Source organism: Haliotis asinina, chromosome 11 (assembly GCF_037392515.1).
Source record: "Haliotis asinina isolate JCU_RB_2024 chromosome 11, JCU_Hal_asi_v2, whole genome shotgun sequence".
Classification (NCBI taxonomy): domain Eukaryota; kingdom Metazoa; phylum Mollusca; class Gastropoda; order Lepetellida; family Haliotidae; genus Haliotis; species Haliotis asinina.
The window spans coordinates 15,560,377-15,576,806 of NC_090290.1; the positions used below are offsets into that span (position 1 = coordinate 15,560,377).

Below are 16,430 nucleotides of genomic sequence, written 5' to 3' on the forward strand. Positions count from 1 at the left end.
AGTCTGGACCAGACAAACCAGTGATCAGCAACATGAGCATCGATCTGCGCAATTGGGAACCGATGACATATGTCGCCTTTTGTGGCAAGCATGGGTTGGTGAAGGCCTATTCTACCCCGGGACCTTTACGGGTACTTCGCCTCATTGACTAAACGTGGACATATAGTCAATGTAAACAAGCAGACAAGACTTCCACGGGATCACGTGACAAAGCTTGTGTCAAGTAGGTCATTTCTGGTGGCGCTTGAAAGCCTTTACAGACGTCTCAAAGATTACCAATACACCATGTCACGCTACGGAACCCGGAAGAGTCCGAACTGGCACGAGGTTGTTATACAAGAAAAACAGTTCGCTCTACTACCATGTATAGTATGATAAAGCGTAATAAGCCATGGTTATTATCACTATCATTATCATATACGTAATGTTTCCGCCAGTGATGTCAGCTGCTTAAAGCAATTGCAAACCAAGAATCTCGAAGCAAGAAACTCAGTGTTCGGAATAACTGCCTGCCCGCTTTGCTGAAAGCTGAGGAATTGATCATGTTTCCTGAATTCGGACTTACCAAGTTTAGCGACATCATCGTCCTCAAAAACATAAACAAATAGACAAATTCATGTTAGTACAAATACTTATCTAAATCGTAAACGGCATCGTCACTGGTCAGTTCTGAAGTGCCAGAGCATGAACCCTGTGATTCACCTTTGGTTGAAAGCTAAATCCAGACTGACAAGGGTATAAGAATTCATACCGAAACGTCGTATAATATACAACAGAAGAAGCTGTTATCCACAGAGAATGTATATAGTGGGTTTTGTAAACGCATGTTTTCTGCTTTTGCGTTCGATCTAATCAACAAATAGTTAGATGTTGAACTGCACGAATCCGATCAAGTCATCCGAGAAAAAATGGATGTAGTTTGTTTGCAACCCACAAATATCATAACATGCAATTGGTACAAGTATCACTCCTGTCTTTCTGTGTAATTACATAATATGAGAGACTCAGGTGCATAAACCATAAATTAATGTGTTTGTTTAAGGTACATAGCCTGATAGTGTTATGTTCAAATTGCATGTGGTCAATGATTGAAGTTGTGTATTGTATATTGTCATTAGCAGACATGCAAGCAGACACATGCGTGTCAAGAGAACAGACATTGCTTTTTGTCTATGACAGAGAGCTTTCCACAGACATGTCTTAAACATTTCAGCTTTCAAGCTGACTATTTTTTCACTGTGAGGTTAGTATTTCTAATGCTACACTTTCTTGAAAACTTAGTTTGCAAATCTGCAACGATGTTTGGGACCCGTGTAATTTTTATAAGTGCAGACGCAAGATGCTTGTAATCACAAGAAACATTTCTTCTCCAGCTTCGACCGCGGCGATTATCCTTGCATGCACCCCTTGCTGTGCCGCCTTTCCGGTTCAATCCGAGCGAACCTGATCACTGCGCGTGCCCCACGGGCGCAGCGCAGCACAGCTGTTGAAACCACTGTTGTGAAATTAGTGAAGTGAGTGAGTGAGTTTAGTTTTACGTCGCACTTAGCAATATTCCAGCTATATGGCGACGGTCTGTAAATAATCGAGTCTGGACCAGACAATCCAGTGATCAACAACATGAGCATTGATCTGCGCAATTGGGAACCGATGACATGTGTCAACCAAGTCAGCTAGTCTGACCACCCGATCCCGTTAGTCGCCTCTTACGACAAGCATAGTCACCTTTTATGGCAAGCATGGGTTGGTGAAGGCCTATTCTACCCCGGGACCTTCACGGGTCGAAATTAGTGAAGAGTTTGAACTCTTTTTAATCGTGTTATTTTCCAACTTTATAAGTTCGAACGGCATTGTTGATAATGTGTTACTGTAAGCCCAAACCGAAACGTATCAGAATCTGCAAAGTTGTGTTTCGCGTTGCATGTGGCCTTTAAGATAATTTAATGTAAAGATAATTACCCCCAGCAATGCCTTTTGTGTGGGGTATTACATTGGAGTCCGCCCGTGCCTCCGTGCACATTTGTCTTTTCTTGGATATGTCAGGTGGTGCACTGGTGCATTTTGATACTTTGGGAATCAGAAATAAAACTGGTTAGCCACATTTTGAATCTATTTCTAACACTGCAGCGGATTAATTTACTGTAAGTTACTGCATTATGAGACGACGACAATTGACATGAATTGACATGAATTGTGACGTCGGTTATGTACCTTGTGACGTAATGTAAAAGTGTTCGATTACGAGGGAGCAGACTAGAATGGCACAGTAACGCCAACACATTGTGGCATTTTGGAAAAAGTGCACATTATCGTCTGATAAGTACTGTGATCGCCTTTGATGCTTCACGGACGCACCTTAAAATTATCGATATTGAAATAATGTTGCATCATATTCTGCCCTTCTGGAGAGAGGGGATCAATGTGGTGTTCATGTGTCCTTTTATGGCGACGTGCATGCACATATAATGCTGATGGTACTGGTCCAGACTGTCCCATTGTGCACCCCATTGTGCACCCCATTGTGCGCCCCATTGTTAAAACCATACGTCAGTTTAACACTGATCCGGACTCTGACACAGAATCCGATCCTCGCGAGTCCCAGTCGACCTTTTCCTGATTTATCGCATTTGTGGCGAGAGCCAGGCAGTGATACCATAAAACCTTTCAAAGTCCGTTGGTATTACGTAGCTCTGTCCACAAAACCATTAAACCACGGGCGGACCTGTACATGACCTTGGGTGGAAGGCCCTCTTAGTTTCCTCGAAATACTCGGCCTAACCCGATCGTCATGGGTAGTTTCAAATGTAAAACTGATATGATAACCCTAAATAAGAGGCAGATTTAGGACCCTTGCCTAGATGTTGTGGAAAATCGTACAAGACACAACCTGTGTGAAGAGCGCCAAACATCAGTGATCTAGATCTGACACTTTTAGGTGCAACAGAGCATTATAGCACGAGTGTTGTTACTTTACGTGTGACAGTTTGTTTACTGCAATCATAACGTGCCAAGTCAGTTATTTGGTTAATCAACTCTATTTTACGAACATTTTGTGTAAGTCATCAGTGGTCTTAATCAACTCTATTATACGAACATTTTGTGTAAGTCATCAGTGGTCTTAATCAACTCTATTTTACGAACATTTTGTGTAACTCTATTTTACGAACATTTTGTGTAAGTCATCAGTGGTCTTAATCAACTCTATTTTACGAACATTTTGTGTAAGTCATCAGTGGTCTTAATCAACTCTATTATACGAACATTTTGTGCAAGTCATCAGTGGTCTTAATCAACTCTATTATACGAACATTTTGTGTAAGTCATCAGTGGTCTTAATCAACTCTATTATACGAATATTTTGTGTAAGTCATCAGTGGTCTTAATCAACTCTATTATACGAACATTTTGTGCAAGTCATCAGTGGTCTTAATCAACTCTATTATACGAACATTTTGTGCAAGTCATCAGTGATCAACTGCATTTTCTGTAATTCAAACAATCCCTGGATGATCATCGGCAAATTCCTGTTGAAAAAAATAAATTGCCAGACAAGTGAACAGTGTAAAACTGTGTACAGTGTAGACTGGTTTGTTTTTAAAGGTTTGACTTTAGCAATCTGGGCATGCAGAATCCATTCAGGCAACTGTAGATTTTAAAGCCTGCAGTCCCTGATGTCAACTGGCATATTATATTATTATAACACTTCCGGATGCGGTCACTGCTCGGGTCACTTGATGAAGGTGAGATCACATGTATCACGTGACTCAACAAAGATTGTTAGGTTAAAACTCCCAATGACAGTGGGGTGATCTTCATGTCACAGGTCAAACATGTATATACATGTGATAATTACAGTAAATATGTCACCAGTGATGACGGTGAGCACTCACGTGTATTCACATACATTAATTCATTGTGTCATAAGGATGACTTTGAATGGATATCAGTGAGCTTATGTGTGACGCTGTTGATCAATCAAGTATCGGGTTTTTAAACTCGTCTGATATCATTCTGATCACCTTCCCGTTATCTTTCTTCTCCTACTAGGCAACTGGTTAGGCCACAAGTCGGCCTTACATTAACTACATTTTAAAAAATCAGAAAGTAGTGAATTACGACATAAACAAGAAGATCTCCAATTAAAAAATAAACATAGCAATTACAAATCCGTATTTACAGCTCGGCCCAAAGACGGTGGGACAATGGTTTGTGCTACTGTCTTTGGATCCGGAACAATATCATATAGATTACCAGATACAGCTCTGTTTTCACAGCTGAAGCAAGCGTCATGTCAACGGCCCTTAAATATATTCAAAGACACCCCAGGAGCCCGATATCGCACTGCAGGTTGAACATAGACCACAGATCGACACGCACGTCGTATGTGTTTAACTTACTGTGCGATATCGGGTTCCTGTGAAAGACACCCTAAACAGTATATAATCTATTCAGACTCTCTTTCTTGCCTACAGGCGATTAAAAAAACTTATCATGTAAACATCCACTTTCAACAAAAATTATTGAATCGTATAATGACCCTGGTCAATACGACATTTGTCTGGTTACCCAGCCACGCAGGAATTTCTGGGAATACAACGGCCGATCTTACTGCAAAGGCAACATAATCTGTGACACCACTTCTTATTCCTTGTTCTGACCATAAAACTAGCATTAGAACTTACATCCGTGATCTGATGCAGATGATGTGGGACACCCAAGTAGGTATAAATAAACTGCATGAAATAGAGCCCTACACTGGTTACACCTACTTAGGTTGTCAGTCCCGAAGAGGTCATCATGAAACGATGTCGTATTGGCCATACTAGATATACTCACAGTACTTGTTGAAAGGTAAAGATCCTCCATTTCGTATCCCTTGAGATGGGAGAGCCGGGTCAAACATAGCATGCATACCTGTTACGATAAGATAATACGATAAGAAGAGTTGAGGATCTTTTTAACACTGTTCGTTCTCATTTAATTGTTTTGGGTTTTTTTGTAAATAAACTTTATTTCATTGATGAATTATGCATATCAATTACGTAATATGTACTGTAGATAGATGTATACCCAGGCCAGTTATGTTTGTCATCCCCTTCAGTGTTATCAATAGGACTGGGGTGACAACCATTACTGGCATGAGTATATTTTAATGATTGTTAGATTAGATTAGTAACTTGAATTGTTAGTGGTTGTATCCTCAAAGAGTGTTGAAGTATTGTAAAAGTATTGTCCTGAGAAGATGCGAATTCTTGCCTAGTGTGTAGTATTATTTGACACGTCACTGATACCTAGGTTTTTGTTCAAGCACTAATGTGATGATGTCGAGATACACGGGTTAGGGTCTTTGAGACATTGTAAGAAGGAAATAAAATATTTTACAGGCTTGGTGTCAAATTCAGTATGCATGCCGATATGTTTATTACGGTTATTGCCAATATGAGTTATTAAGGTTATTACGAAACATATGACGGGTATAATGGTATAACTCCAGATATCACGGGATAACTCAGTGATCCCTAAGTGTTTGTTATAACCAAGGAATGCAGGGTGAGTGAGTGAGTGAGTCAAATGTCACCCAGTCAGACTCTTAGCTACATAGTGACGACAAAAGTTATGTTGATGAATATCTGTCATAAAGGACAGACACATCTTCGCCTGAATACGCTTCACTTTGCAATAAACGAAGAAGTTCAAATAATACAATATACACCTGACCATAGACAACAATGTTATTTTTTTATGCGTATGAAGTACGGGTAATTGAACACCAGCAACCAAATCCAGTTTGTCTTACTATAGATGAGTACCTACTTCAGCCGCCCCCGTGCGGAGTGGTTTGTATTAAATTTAATTCATAAAGGTTTCGTATTTAACAGTGCCATACAAATTAGTGTTTCATACAACCTGGTTCAGTTTGAAAATTATTTTAACTCCGGAAATTGAACATCTCTAATGGACACATTCAAGAGTGACATTTTCATGTAAAACAAATACTTAAACATAACACATTGTAAAAAGTAATAATAATTGATCTGATATGTAGCATACATGTAAGATTGTAGCTATATAACTCTATAGTCAAACAAAATACATAATTGTGATCTATCCCCACTGGGAGTCGCACCGATAAGTATTCTTTTCTGGACTCGTGCTACATACATGCTTGTGCAATACCAGTTATATACATGAGAAATGCACTTGTTCAGACACGATGTTCACAACGTTCTAACTGTGATGAACCATCAATGAGTCATAATGTCTTCAGTCCATGGAAACATGGATCATCGTGATCAAGTTTTTGCGATAATAATCCAATCACTTTCGTTTTAACTGTTTCGACAGGTGTTCCATTATAGATATGTGACCTGACTCACATGCCAATTCCAAACAGTCCATGTCGCAAAAATCGCTCAATGACACATCAGCTCCCTCTGAAACAAGAAGATTATATATATCAAAGTGTCCTCTTTCAATTGCAATCATAACTGGTGTCCGTAGTAAAGTCATAGTCCCGCTTCTCCTGTTGATATCAAATGTTTTCAAGGAAAGGAGGTGTTTCACAATAGACATGTTACCTCCCTTACATGCCAACATCAGACAGTCATATTCATGTATGTCAATCAGTGACAGATCAGCTCCCTCGGACAAAAGAAGGTTATATACATCATAGTCTCCTCTTGCAGCAGCGATCATAACAGCTGATCGATTCTCAGACCCGCGTTTCCTGTTGATATCAAAGGTCTTCAAGGAAACAAGACGTTTAACTATAGACGAGTTACCTCCCTCACATGCCAACATCAAGCAGTCACTGTTGTTTCTATCAGTCAATGACAGATCAGCTCCCTCCGACACAAGAAGCTTATACACATCATAGTGTCCATTGAGAGCTGCCATCATAACAGCTGATCGATTCTTAGACCCGCCTTTCCTGTTGATATCAAATGTTTTCAAGGACAGGAGGTGTTTCACTATAGACACGTTACCTCCCTCACATGCCAACATCAAGCAGTCACTGTTGTCGTCATCAGTCAGAGACAGATCAGCTCCCTCCGACACAAGAAGATGATATACATCATAGTGTCCATTGAGAGCTGCCATCATAACAGCTGATCGATTCTTAGACCCGCCTTTCCTGTTGATATCAAATGTTTTCAAGGACAGGAGGTGTTTCACTAGAGACACGTTACCTCCCTCACATGCCAACATCAAGCAGTCATTCCTGTAGTTATCCCTCAGTGACAGATCAGCCCCCTCCGACACAAGAAGATGATATACATCATAGTGTCCACTTGCAGCTGCTATCATAACAGCTGATCGTTCGTAAAACCCGCCTTCCCTGTTGATATCAATTTTTTTCCAGGAAAGGAGGTGTTTCACTATAGAAACGTTACCTCCCTTACTTGCCAGCATAAAGCAGTCATTCCCGTAGTTACCTCTCAGTGACAGATCAGCTCCCTCCGACACAAGAAGATGATATACATCATAGTGTCCTCTTTCAGCTGCCATCATAAGTGCTGTTTGCCCAAACCTTCCCGCTCGCATGTCTACGGTTATGTCTTTCCGTGTCAGCAAATATTCAACAACTGATGCATGGCCCTTAGTACTACCTATGTGAAACGCATTCATCTTGCTACGCCTAGTCATGATTGTTAAATCGGCTTTATGTGAAACAAGAAGTTTGAGGATTTCCATTTGCCCTGATACAGCACATAATATGGCGGGGGTATTTCCATCTTCATCACCAACATCGATCAGATGTGGAAACTGTTTAACAAGAACTTTCACTATATCTTTGCTTCCTGAATTACATGAATGATGGAGACAGTTGCAGTGTCGATTGTCTGTGGCTGAAACATCAGCTCCTTCTTTCAGTACGAAGTTGAACACATCCAACTGTCCCGCCTCAGCAGCAATCATCAGCAGTGTTTTATAGCCCTTGGTTCTGTGGTCTACATCAAATCTGTCACGCTGTTTGAGTACAGCAGCAAGACGCTGAAGATGCTGGAGATTGCCAGTCTGTATACAGCCTATGATGCTATCGTAGAAGTCAGTGACAACAGAACTTGAAAGTCCTTCCTCTCTACACACCAAGGACAATACATGTTCAAACAAGGAATGGTTAGTTGAAATAGAGACCCAATACAGAAAGCATTCACAGGAGGTCGTATCTTTTCTGTGAACAGCATCTGGCAGGTCTGACTTAATTTGTGCCAAGAAGGAGGCGGCTATTTGGTCGTTAATGAAAACAGGGTGACCGACTGTCCATCTAAAACACCCTTCTCGGACACCTTGCACCAGTCTGGTAATAACTGATGGATGTAGGTTTGAAGTGATGTAGATCATGTTTGTGACATCATCGGTGTGGCTTGACTGAAAGCCATCATCCTTGTTAAGTCTGACTCTTTCATACAGGAACTGCAGAGAACAATGTTCCAGTAACAACACTTCATTGAGATGGCCCAAAGCACATGCTGTGGCGTCGTGAATGGATGGATGAGAGAAGGAGGCTACATGATTCTCCACTGTACAGTAGGTGCCGGTAAAATTCCTGATCTCCTTCCCGATGTCTGTACGAGTGCAGGATGCTATCTCCTCCTTTACAACCTGAAACAATGCTGCACATTGTGTCCCCGACTTGAAGGAGACAAGATCCAACTTCCCTCCACACAGGACGAGGAGAACGAGAGCTGCCGCTCTGCTGCTACCTTCACGGATTATGGTGTCAAGGTCATCTCTCAGATAGGTCACGGGCATCTGAAAGAAGCTAGTAATATTGTGCATCTGGAGGGCTGGGTTGGTACAGTAAAGTTGACAAATGAGTGGAAACCCAAACATGTTGTCATGTAACTGTGTGATTGTGTTCTTGTCCTGACTGGAGACATCACACATTTGATTTCTTTTCAAGAAGGAATTTATTATAGATTCCCTTTCCTTAGTGGTCAGTGTAGTTGTGGTCATATCAGTGACACTCTCAAGTTTGAAAAGGTTGATTTTGAACTGGTGAAGTCTGTTACATCCTTCATTCCAGTTGTATGTTCTAGAGGTGAAAATGAAGCGGAGCTTGTAGAGGATTTTCGGATCTGCATCAGGCAAAGTCTCCTTTGTCTTCTCGCCTGCATTCATATTTTTCTGCGCTCTCTTCTTCTTGTCCTGTTCTTCCTTTTGGACTGAAATGTTTACTAAAGAATTAGCCAGGACGGTCAACACTTTCCTGATTTTCTGCAGATTGGACGGAAATGAAACAGAACCAAATATATCATCAAATACAATTAGCATGTGACACTGTCGCTGAATAATTGTGTCTACCTGAAACTCTTCAATGTTATCAACAAACAGAACTTCGTATTTCTTTGGTAGATATTTCTCACATATCTTGAGAGCAATGCTTGTTTTCCCATCGCCAGGAGCTCCACAAACTGTCACATGGCTGTGTCTTTTCAATCGTTCTTCTGTTTTATGGAGTGTGCCAACTTCCTCAAACACTTCATTTAGCTGCCTGATCCTGATGCTTAGAGAAGCTGAAAACAAGAGAGAGAACACGTCTTCTCAAACATTTAAACACCAGAAGGATTGAGCTTTTAAGAAACATAGAGGGGAACGTTACGTTTGCAATGATACTTACAATCGACTGTACAGTTTCGCATAAGGCTTGGGCAGTGAATGGGAGTAAACAAAATGGCACTGAACATGTCTTAAAGTAGTGAAAACATCTATCTGCAAAAGTAATGCAGCAAATCAGGTTAAATAAAAGTTAGATCCATTCGTAATCACAGAGATAGAAGTTTTCGCTATGGGGCCGTTCACTAACAGTTACCTTGTGATAAACAGCCACGATGTCCGGGACTCCCGTCTAAAGTTTGAGATGAGTTGGACAGATCATACTGGCATACTGAAGAACCTGGATCACGAAACAACATTTGTGTGACTTAGCTGGTGACAGTGGGCTACTGAACATCCTGGAACAAGAAACGAAACTTGAACGAGTTGATCAGGTGATTGTGCAATATGGAACATCCTGGAACAACAATCAGCTTTGAAGGATTAGAAGAGATTTCAGGGAGATCGTGACCATTTTGGTGCAAGAAAACGTCATTGAAGCAATGGGACAAATATCACTGAGATACTGGACAAATATACGAAGCTGAAGGAAATAATTGAAAAAGATTTATGAGAATAAGCTGATAATGTTCTTAAAGATTCAGGTATGATTCAACATTTGATCAATCCGAGCTATTAGGCCGACTGATAACGAGCAATAACACCGGATATAAACTCAAGCTTTCACCATAAAACCTTTGGTAACAGTATGAAGCTACATACACATTTGTGTCCTTACATGTTTGAAGATAATCGCTAATGCTTACCGTTATCTTTTGCTACCCTTTAATGCCATGCAAGCAAACTTACATCACACTCCATACAATAATCCTTCACCACATCAGAGATATTCAGTGACGTTACATTTAATCCTACTTTGTACTGGGTGGTCAGCAGGAACTGTACTCGTTGTGATATAAAAAAGACAGCACTAAATCAAACTCTAATATTTGGTTTAATTTACCTTTAATTACATTACACTATCTTACCTTGCTAACTTTCTATAACATTCAACCTCAGTCAAACAATCTACTGCCTAAAGACACAATCACTAACTGACAATCACAAGGCGTGCTGCTTAATCAATGTATCGATACGAACTAACTACAATTTCAGTCCGATCCCCGCACATGGCGAAAATGCATGTCTTTTTCATGCTCGAGTACTCCGCGAAGTAAGGTGTTTTCAGTTGTTTTCAGGTGTTTTCAACCGTTCGGAAGTACACAAACTGAAACGCAACAACCTGTCTGATAAACAGAATAATGAGTTCTATGAATAAACCATGATGAACAATACGTTTGTGTGGACAATCCTTTTGTCCACTGGGTTTTGGCAGATGGTCTACCCAAGTACATCATTATAGGAAAAATATGCTGGAACAATACAGAATCAGTGATAGTAGGGAAAGATTTACCGAGGTAGTTGTGTGTGGTTGTAGAAACAGACTGAAGTCTCTGCTGCTGGTTATCCTCCGGAATTACCACCGGAATGTGTGTTGTTGAGGAAGGACTGAGTTGTCTCCCCTGTTGTTGACTCACTTTTCTTGCTGCCGGAGAATCTGTTGCTGCTCCGGCCACGCCACATTCTTCCGTTGATGTAGGGTTGTGTTGTCTCCCCTGCTGTTCACCTTCTCTTACTACCTGAGTGTCTGTTGATGGTCCGGTTAAACCATCTTCCTGCGTAGAGGAGAGGTTGGATTCTCTTCCCTGCTGTTGAGTCCCTTCTATTACCGCCTGAGTGACTGTTGATGGTTTGGCCACAGAAGCTTCTCGTGTTGAGGACCGATTAGATTGTTTCGGCTGATGCTGACTTTCCCCTCTTACCACCGGATTTTCTGAAGGCAACAGTGATTTCATGTCAATAAAGTCTCCTCGGTCAATTTTGTGCTTCACACTCTGTCTCACATGAAAGTTTATGGTATCGATAGCCCAAAAGTTTAGTTGCAGATTTAGTAGCTTGTCAGCCTTAACCAGTATTGTGGGATTTGGAAGAGGTTGGGTGGGTGTGTTGTGGAGGTGTTTGCGGTGATTGTATGGCAACCGGTGACTGGTCATGATGCAGGATAAGCATATCAGGACATATATTAACGTGATTAAATGGCGACATACCTTGCACGCTGCCTGACGGGACCAGATGAGGGGTGGTCGTGGAGCTGGCTGCAACTGTTGGAAGGTCCTCTGGTTTGGATGCCTGACTGATCTGGAGGGCAATGCTCCTAGGGTTTGCACCAGAAGTGTGTATCCCATTCGCCCGTCGCTTGGCCGCCTCCGCCCGTACCTTTAAGATGCTATGGTTCCCAACCACTTTCCTCTTTGGTGGCATGACGATGACGAGCACGTGGCACGAGACCCAAAGTTCTAATACAAGGGAGAGAATGGCGTTGAAGGCAATCGAGCGGAAAGCGAACACAAATTATCGACGAATCAAGGGACTGTACATACAGAATTTCGAGATAATTTAGTTAAAACCGAAAGAGACAGGTAAGGAATAGAAAGGGAGCAGAAGTGTTGTATGCCAGCCGAAGTGGCATCATCCAAGAAATGATGTAGCTGTGATGGTTTGTAAAATGACACAAGACCAGGATGGTGCCTCTATGCAGAGTAAGTATGAGTTCAAAGTTATGCAAAGGAATTGTAAATGCTGCCGAGAAAGCTAGTTAATACAAAATATCATTACCCCTTTCTATTACCGCTGCAGTGATGCTACGGCCACAGCACTTACTTGTTGATGAAGGGTTGGATGACCTCTCCTACAGTTGCCTCCCTTTTATTAGAGCACCATCTTGTGATCGTGTCGACGGCAGTGTGTATTCAATGTTCTAGTGCTGGTTCCTGTAAATTACAGACCATGTGCCTGTTTCCAGTCCAGTCACGGCGCCATCTGTTGATGTCTATGTGGCTTGTCTGTGGTCCAGTTTCTATTTTTCACGAGACCATTCTTAAAACATAGATAACGGGGTAACATATTGTCATAAAAGCTATTGCCATTAAAAGTAACCTAAAACTACAATCCTTATGGCTAGAAATCTACGGACATGGTCACGGTGAGGTTGATCTTTCTCGGACTCACAAAATCAGATACGTCAGACAATAACGAAGTCGGTGAAACGTTTAATTTATACAAGATTAAAATCGGAAAGATTAAAAACATCTATGATGATGTCAAGGAAAAAAACTTTTATCCCATTATATTTCATTTTCAACCACGAAGTGGACAGTTTATAAATATGAGTAGGTTTTGCAAAGGCAGGTACAGAACTATCATGTTTGACAACGCTCAGACCACTGATTCTTAAGCATTTTTCAATATAAGAATATTTTCTGAAATATTAATATTGGGAAAGACATTTATGCATTTAATTCTGGACAGAGCAATATAACGTGAAATTTATTACAGATAGATAGATGATGATATTTCAAAATCGTAAAACATGCCAATTCCATTCAGCAACCCGTGGTTTGAAGTTCTAAGTTTAGTTAACCAGGGTCTGTATTAACAGGGTAATTGTGATAACAAGGTTTTAAAAACGCTTATACATAATGTGTAGTAAAAACTTTTAACTGCTTAAACTGATCAATGAGATTGAATTGTACATTGGTGAGCGAAACATAATACAATCCAGTATCCTGTACGACTGCTGACTCAGTGGCTATGATGGTGTGTTTGGACCTCTCTGCTGCATTTGATACGGTTGATCATCAAAGACTACTGGATCGCATACACCGTTAGTATGGCGTGAGCAACAAGCACTGTCATGGTTCAGATCATACCTCCTTTATATTAAGAGAAAACGCACTGATCTTAAAGTTGGTTCTGCACACATCCTTGACATGATGTGTTATGCGTGCTCCACCTTCTTTAAAGCAATTACATCCCACAAGCTTACATTTTGGACGCTTGTCAGCGGAAAATGATGGGAAAGAGAATTTTCGGAGTAAAGGATTCTGTTTCATTTCGAACTCTGAAAATTTTAATTCTAAATGTTTTAATGTCAAAAGGTACTTTTGTTTATGAAATTAAAGTGGGAAATGTTGAATAAACATCTAAGTGTCTTTAACGTTATATAGATATCAACACAAAGAAACACAGTATTGTCATTTTCATAACTGCCTTTGTACAAGATCAAGCAGGTGTCGCTTGTTTATGAAATTTGCGGATGTTTCAAGTTATAACCATTAAACCTAGAGCTCAGAAACAGAGCTATAGGTCTTGTTCGAAAAGCTTGTGTAATTCTGCTGTTTAACAGCCAACATGAAGTCGTTCGGTTTGTTCCATAGTCGATCACAAATGGATCACTCCACACTTTGTCTCACAGTCTGTACCTGAATTACATAATTTTCTCTACCGCCCAGTCCTCCATGCATTGCTAAAACCCTAGATTAAGCAAATCTAGATTTCCCCAGGTTTAAGAACCTCCCAATTAACCGGAGCTCCTTTTCAGTTAAAAGTGGGTATATTGGTTGCTATAGAAATTAAATGTATTCAGGGACTACCCGTTAGTCTGGTGTATACTATGACGTCAGGTCAGATAATGGCAACTCTGCTCAAGTCTCGTTAGTTTCTGGATCATGGGTAATCTTATTACAACTGTTGATTTTAGGAAACAATCATCTCCAAGATACGTGTTGGTCCATGTTCTATAAATGATTTGAGTTTTACTACATATCCTTTCCGTTGAGTGATGACATCACAGCGTGTGGCGTAGTTAAACCTTCAGTTATTTGAAACATAAGAAAACCACTATGAAGGTAGTTGGTGCTATACCAATAGTAAAAGTCCTATACCAAATATGGAGACAACGAGAGGGAACAATACTAAATACGGACGACGCTCGCACCGCAGTCCTGCCATCCAAACAACCAGGAAATAACCTGTGTACATCTTTTGTAGAAAGGGAGATAACTCGTACACTAATAGTGTCATTGGCGATCTACTATATTGTTCAGAGGCATGCCGAATGCCGACTCGTGCTTTCTGTTAGGGTTTCATTGTGGCTTTTGAACATGAAAACTACTCCAAACAAGAACGTCAGCTCCATTTCTGTTTCATCCTCGACAGTAGGAGACATTTTTTAGGATATCCAAAATTACTGCTTTTAAAATTGTTTTAATATATTTCACCTTCAAAGAGATTCAAACCCAGGCATATGCGGTTGTTTTACGTAACGAGTCGAATGTTTTCAACTGACTGCTGTATGTGATGCTGTATTGGGGGCTTCACATATTTTTGTCAGTTTCACATCCATTCTGATATGTACTCACACCTGGCTGTAAGTAATTAAGGGAAACAGTTACATGTCACAAAACAATATATTTTCATGTGTACGTAATCAACGTTAAACGTAAATACTATGCTATAATTTCACTTCAGTGTGGAGAATTTAGCCTCACATTCCCTTGATAATTTTTATGTGTCAGTTTTAATATTCCTTCACCGATCTGGCTCCAAGGTCACATGCAAACTATACAGCTGGACAAGCAGGTTGTAAAATCAATCATTTGGTCCCTCCGAGAAAGTTTCAGTGTAGGATATTTCCTTAAACTCATTATATGTACACTGAAGTACAAGCGCGGATTTCATATGTTGGATAAACCTATGCAGACTTGTCTGTTTGAAACAACAAGATTTTGAAAGATGGGAAGAATGTAAAAAAACATAATACATTAATTAATTCCTCTGTTATTGCCACCGGCGATTATAGGAAAAACTAGCCGAATATTGAAATAACAAAAAATGTTAGATCTTTAGTATAAAGGTGGTATGTTCAAATTTTCTTTAAAAGTTTGGGGTCTTACATATCCTCCCAGAGGAACAATAATAATAATAATGTAAGAGATATTTGGTCTGTCTTACCTTTCGTCCTAAGACAGTAATGAATAGAACGCTGATGATGATAGTCAAGTTCCCATAAAGCTTTCGCTTTAACGGGAATTTTCCAGATAACTATTTTTAGCCTATGACTCATGAAGTCGTTGGTATTACCGTGCGCTGCGATGCATGAAATGCAATAAAGGACGATCGACCCGTAATATTTGGTGCGTGTGTACGTGGCGGGGGACAGGGGTGGTAGGGGTAGGAGAGGCTGAGCGACATACAATTATTTTCACATGTTATTAATCATCTTGAAGCTTAAACACTGACCTATAAGGTCACTTCAATGACGAGAATTCATTCTGGTTCTCTGACTATTCGAACATCCACGGTTGTGTCCAACCACAACCCCATCCCCCATCCCCCATCCCCCATCATAGTCCAGCATGTAACTAAACGACTTCGCACTATACGAGTTTATTCACATGAACTACCCTCAACTCACATTTCTTCACACACATCCAGCCTAAACACATACCAGATAACAGTAGATATCAACAACTTACAGAGAAACTCTCAGTCTGTGCGGGTGGTTCTCCAGTCCATATTACACCCGACTTCTGCTTCGTGATCGTGTAGGAAGGGAGGCAACTCGTACAGTCAACAGTCTGTTTTATCGATATTACCCGACATTGTGAACAGGTTCGAATCGTGGCTCACATCAACTCTGGCGTTTTAATACTTTGTTTTAGTTGGTATTCCGTGTTTGGTTACCGATTTCACGCACAACTATCCTAATTTGTCTGGTATTTTCATGGATCCGAGATTGAGACCACTTCACATGAATTCACATGGCAATAGAGACTGACAGTACAGTAGAGTATTATCTGACTGTAAATCACACCAAGCACTGTATAGGCAGACCAGTGGGCATACGGTACGTAAAACATGACAGACGATTTGAGAAAATCTGCTATGTTTTTCCAGAGACCTTATAATATGGTCTCTGGTTTTTCAAA

The 16,430-nt window shown here is 40.5% G+C and overlaps 1 protein-coding gene across 1 annotated transcript; it reads right to left on the reverse strand.

Annotated features, from left to right (window-relative positions):
- Positions 1-6,093: 6,093 nt before the first annotated feature.
- LOC137255262 (uncharacterized) lies at positions 6,094-16,065 on the reverse strand. The gene is made up of 7 exons (XM_067792709.1): positions 15,978-16,065; positions 12,322-12,537; positions 11,709-11,957; positions 11,015-11,434; positions 9,818-9,901; positions 6,783-9,521; positions 6,094-6,578 (listed from the first exon to the last, which is right to left on the reverse strand). Exons 3-7 carry the CDS (start codon positions 11,920-11,922, stop codon positions 6,319-6,321), a joined length of 3,717 nt encoding a protein of 1,238 aa, XP_067648810.1. The 5' UTR covers positions 11,923-11,957; positions 12,322-12,537; positions 15,978-16,065; the 3' UTR covers positions 6,094-6,318.
- Positions 16,066-16,430: the final 365 nt, after the last annotated feature.

Coding starts and splice junctions, on each gene's coding strand:
- LOC137255262 (XM_067792709.1), bottom strand. CDS start 11,922: ATGCCACCAAAGAGGAAAGTGGTTGGGAACCATAGCATCTTAAAGGTA. Junction 9,522..9,817: donor TCGTGGCTGTTTATCACAAG/GTAACTGTTAGT, acceptor TCTTGTTTTCAG/CTTCTCTAAGCATCAGGATC. Junction 6,579..6,782: donor GATGTTGGCATGTGAGGGAG/GTAACTCGTCTA, acceptor CATGTAAGGGAG/GTAACATGTCTATTGTGAAA.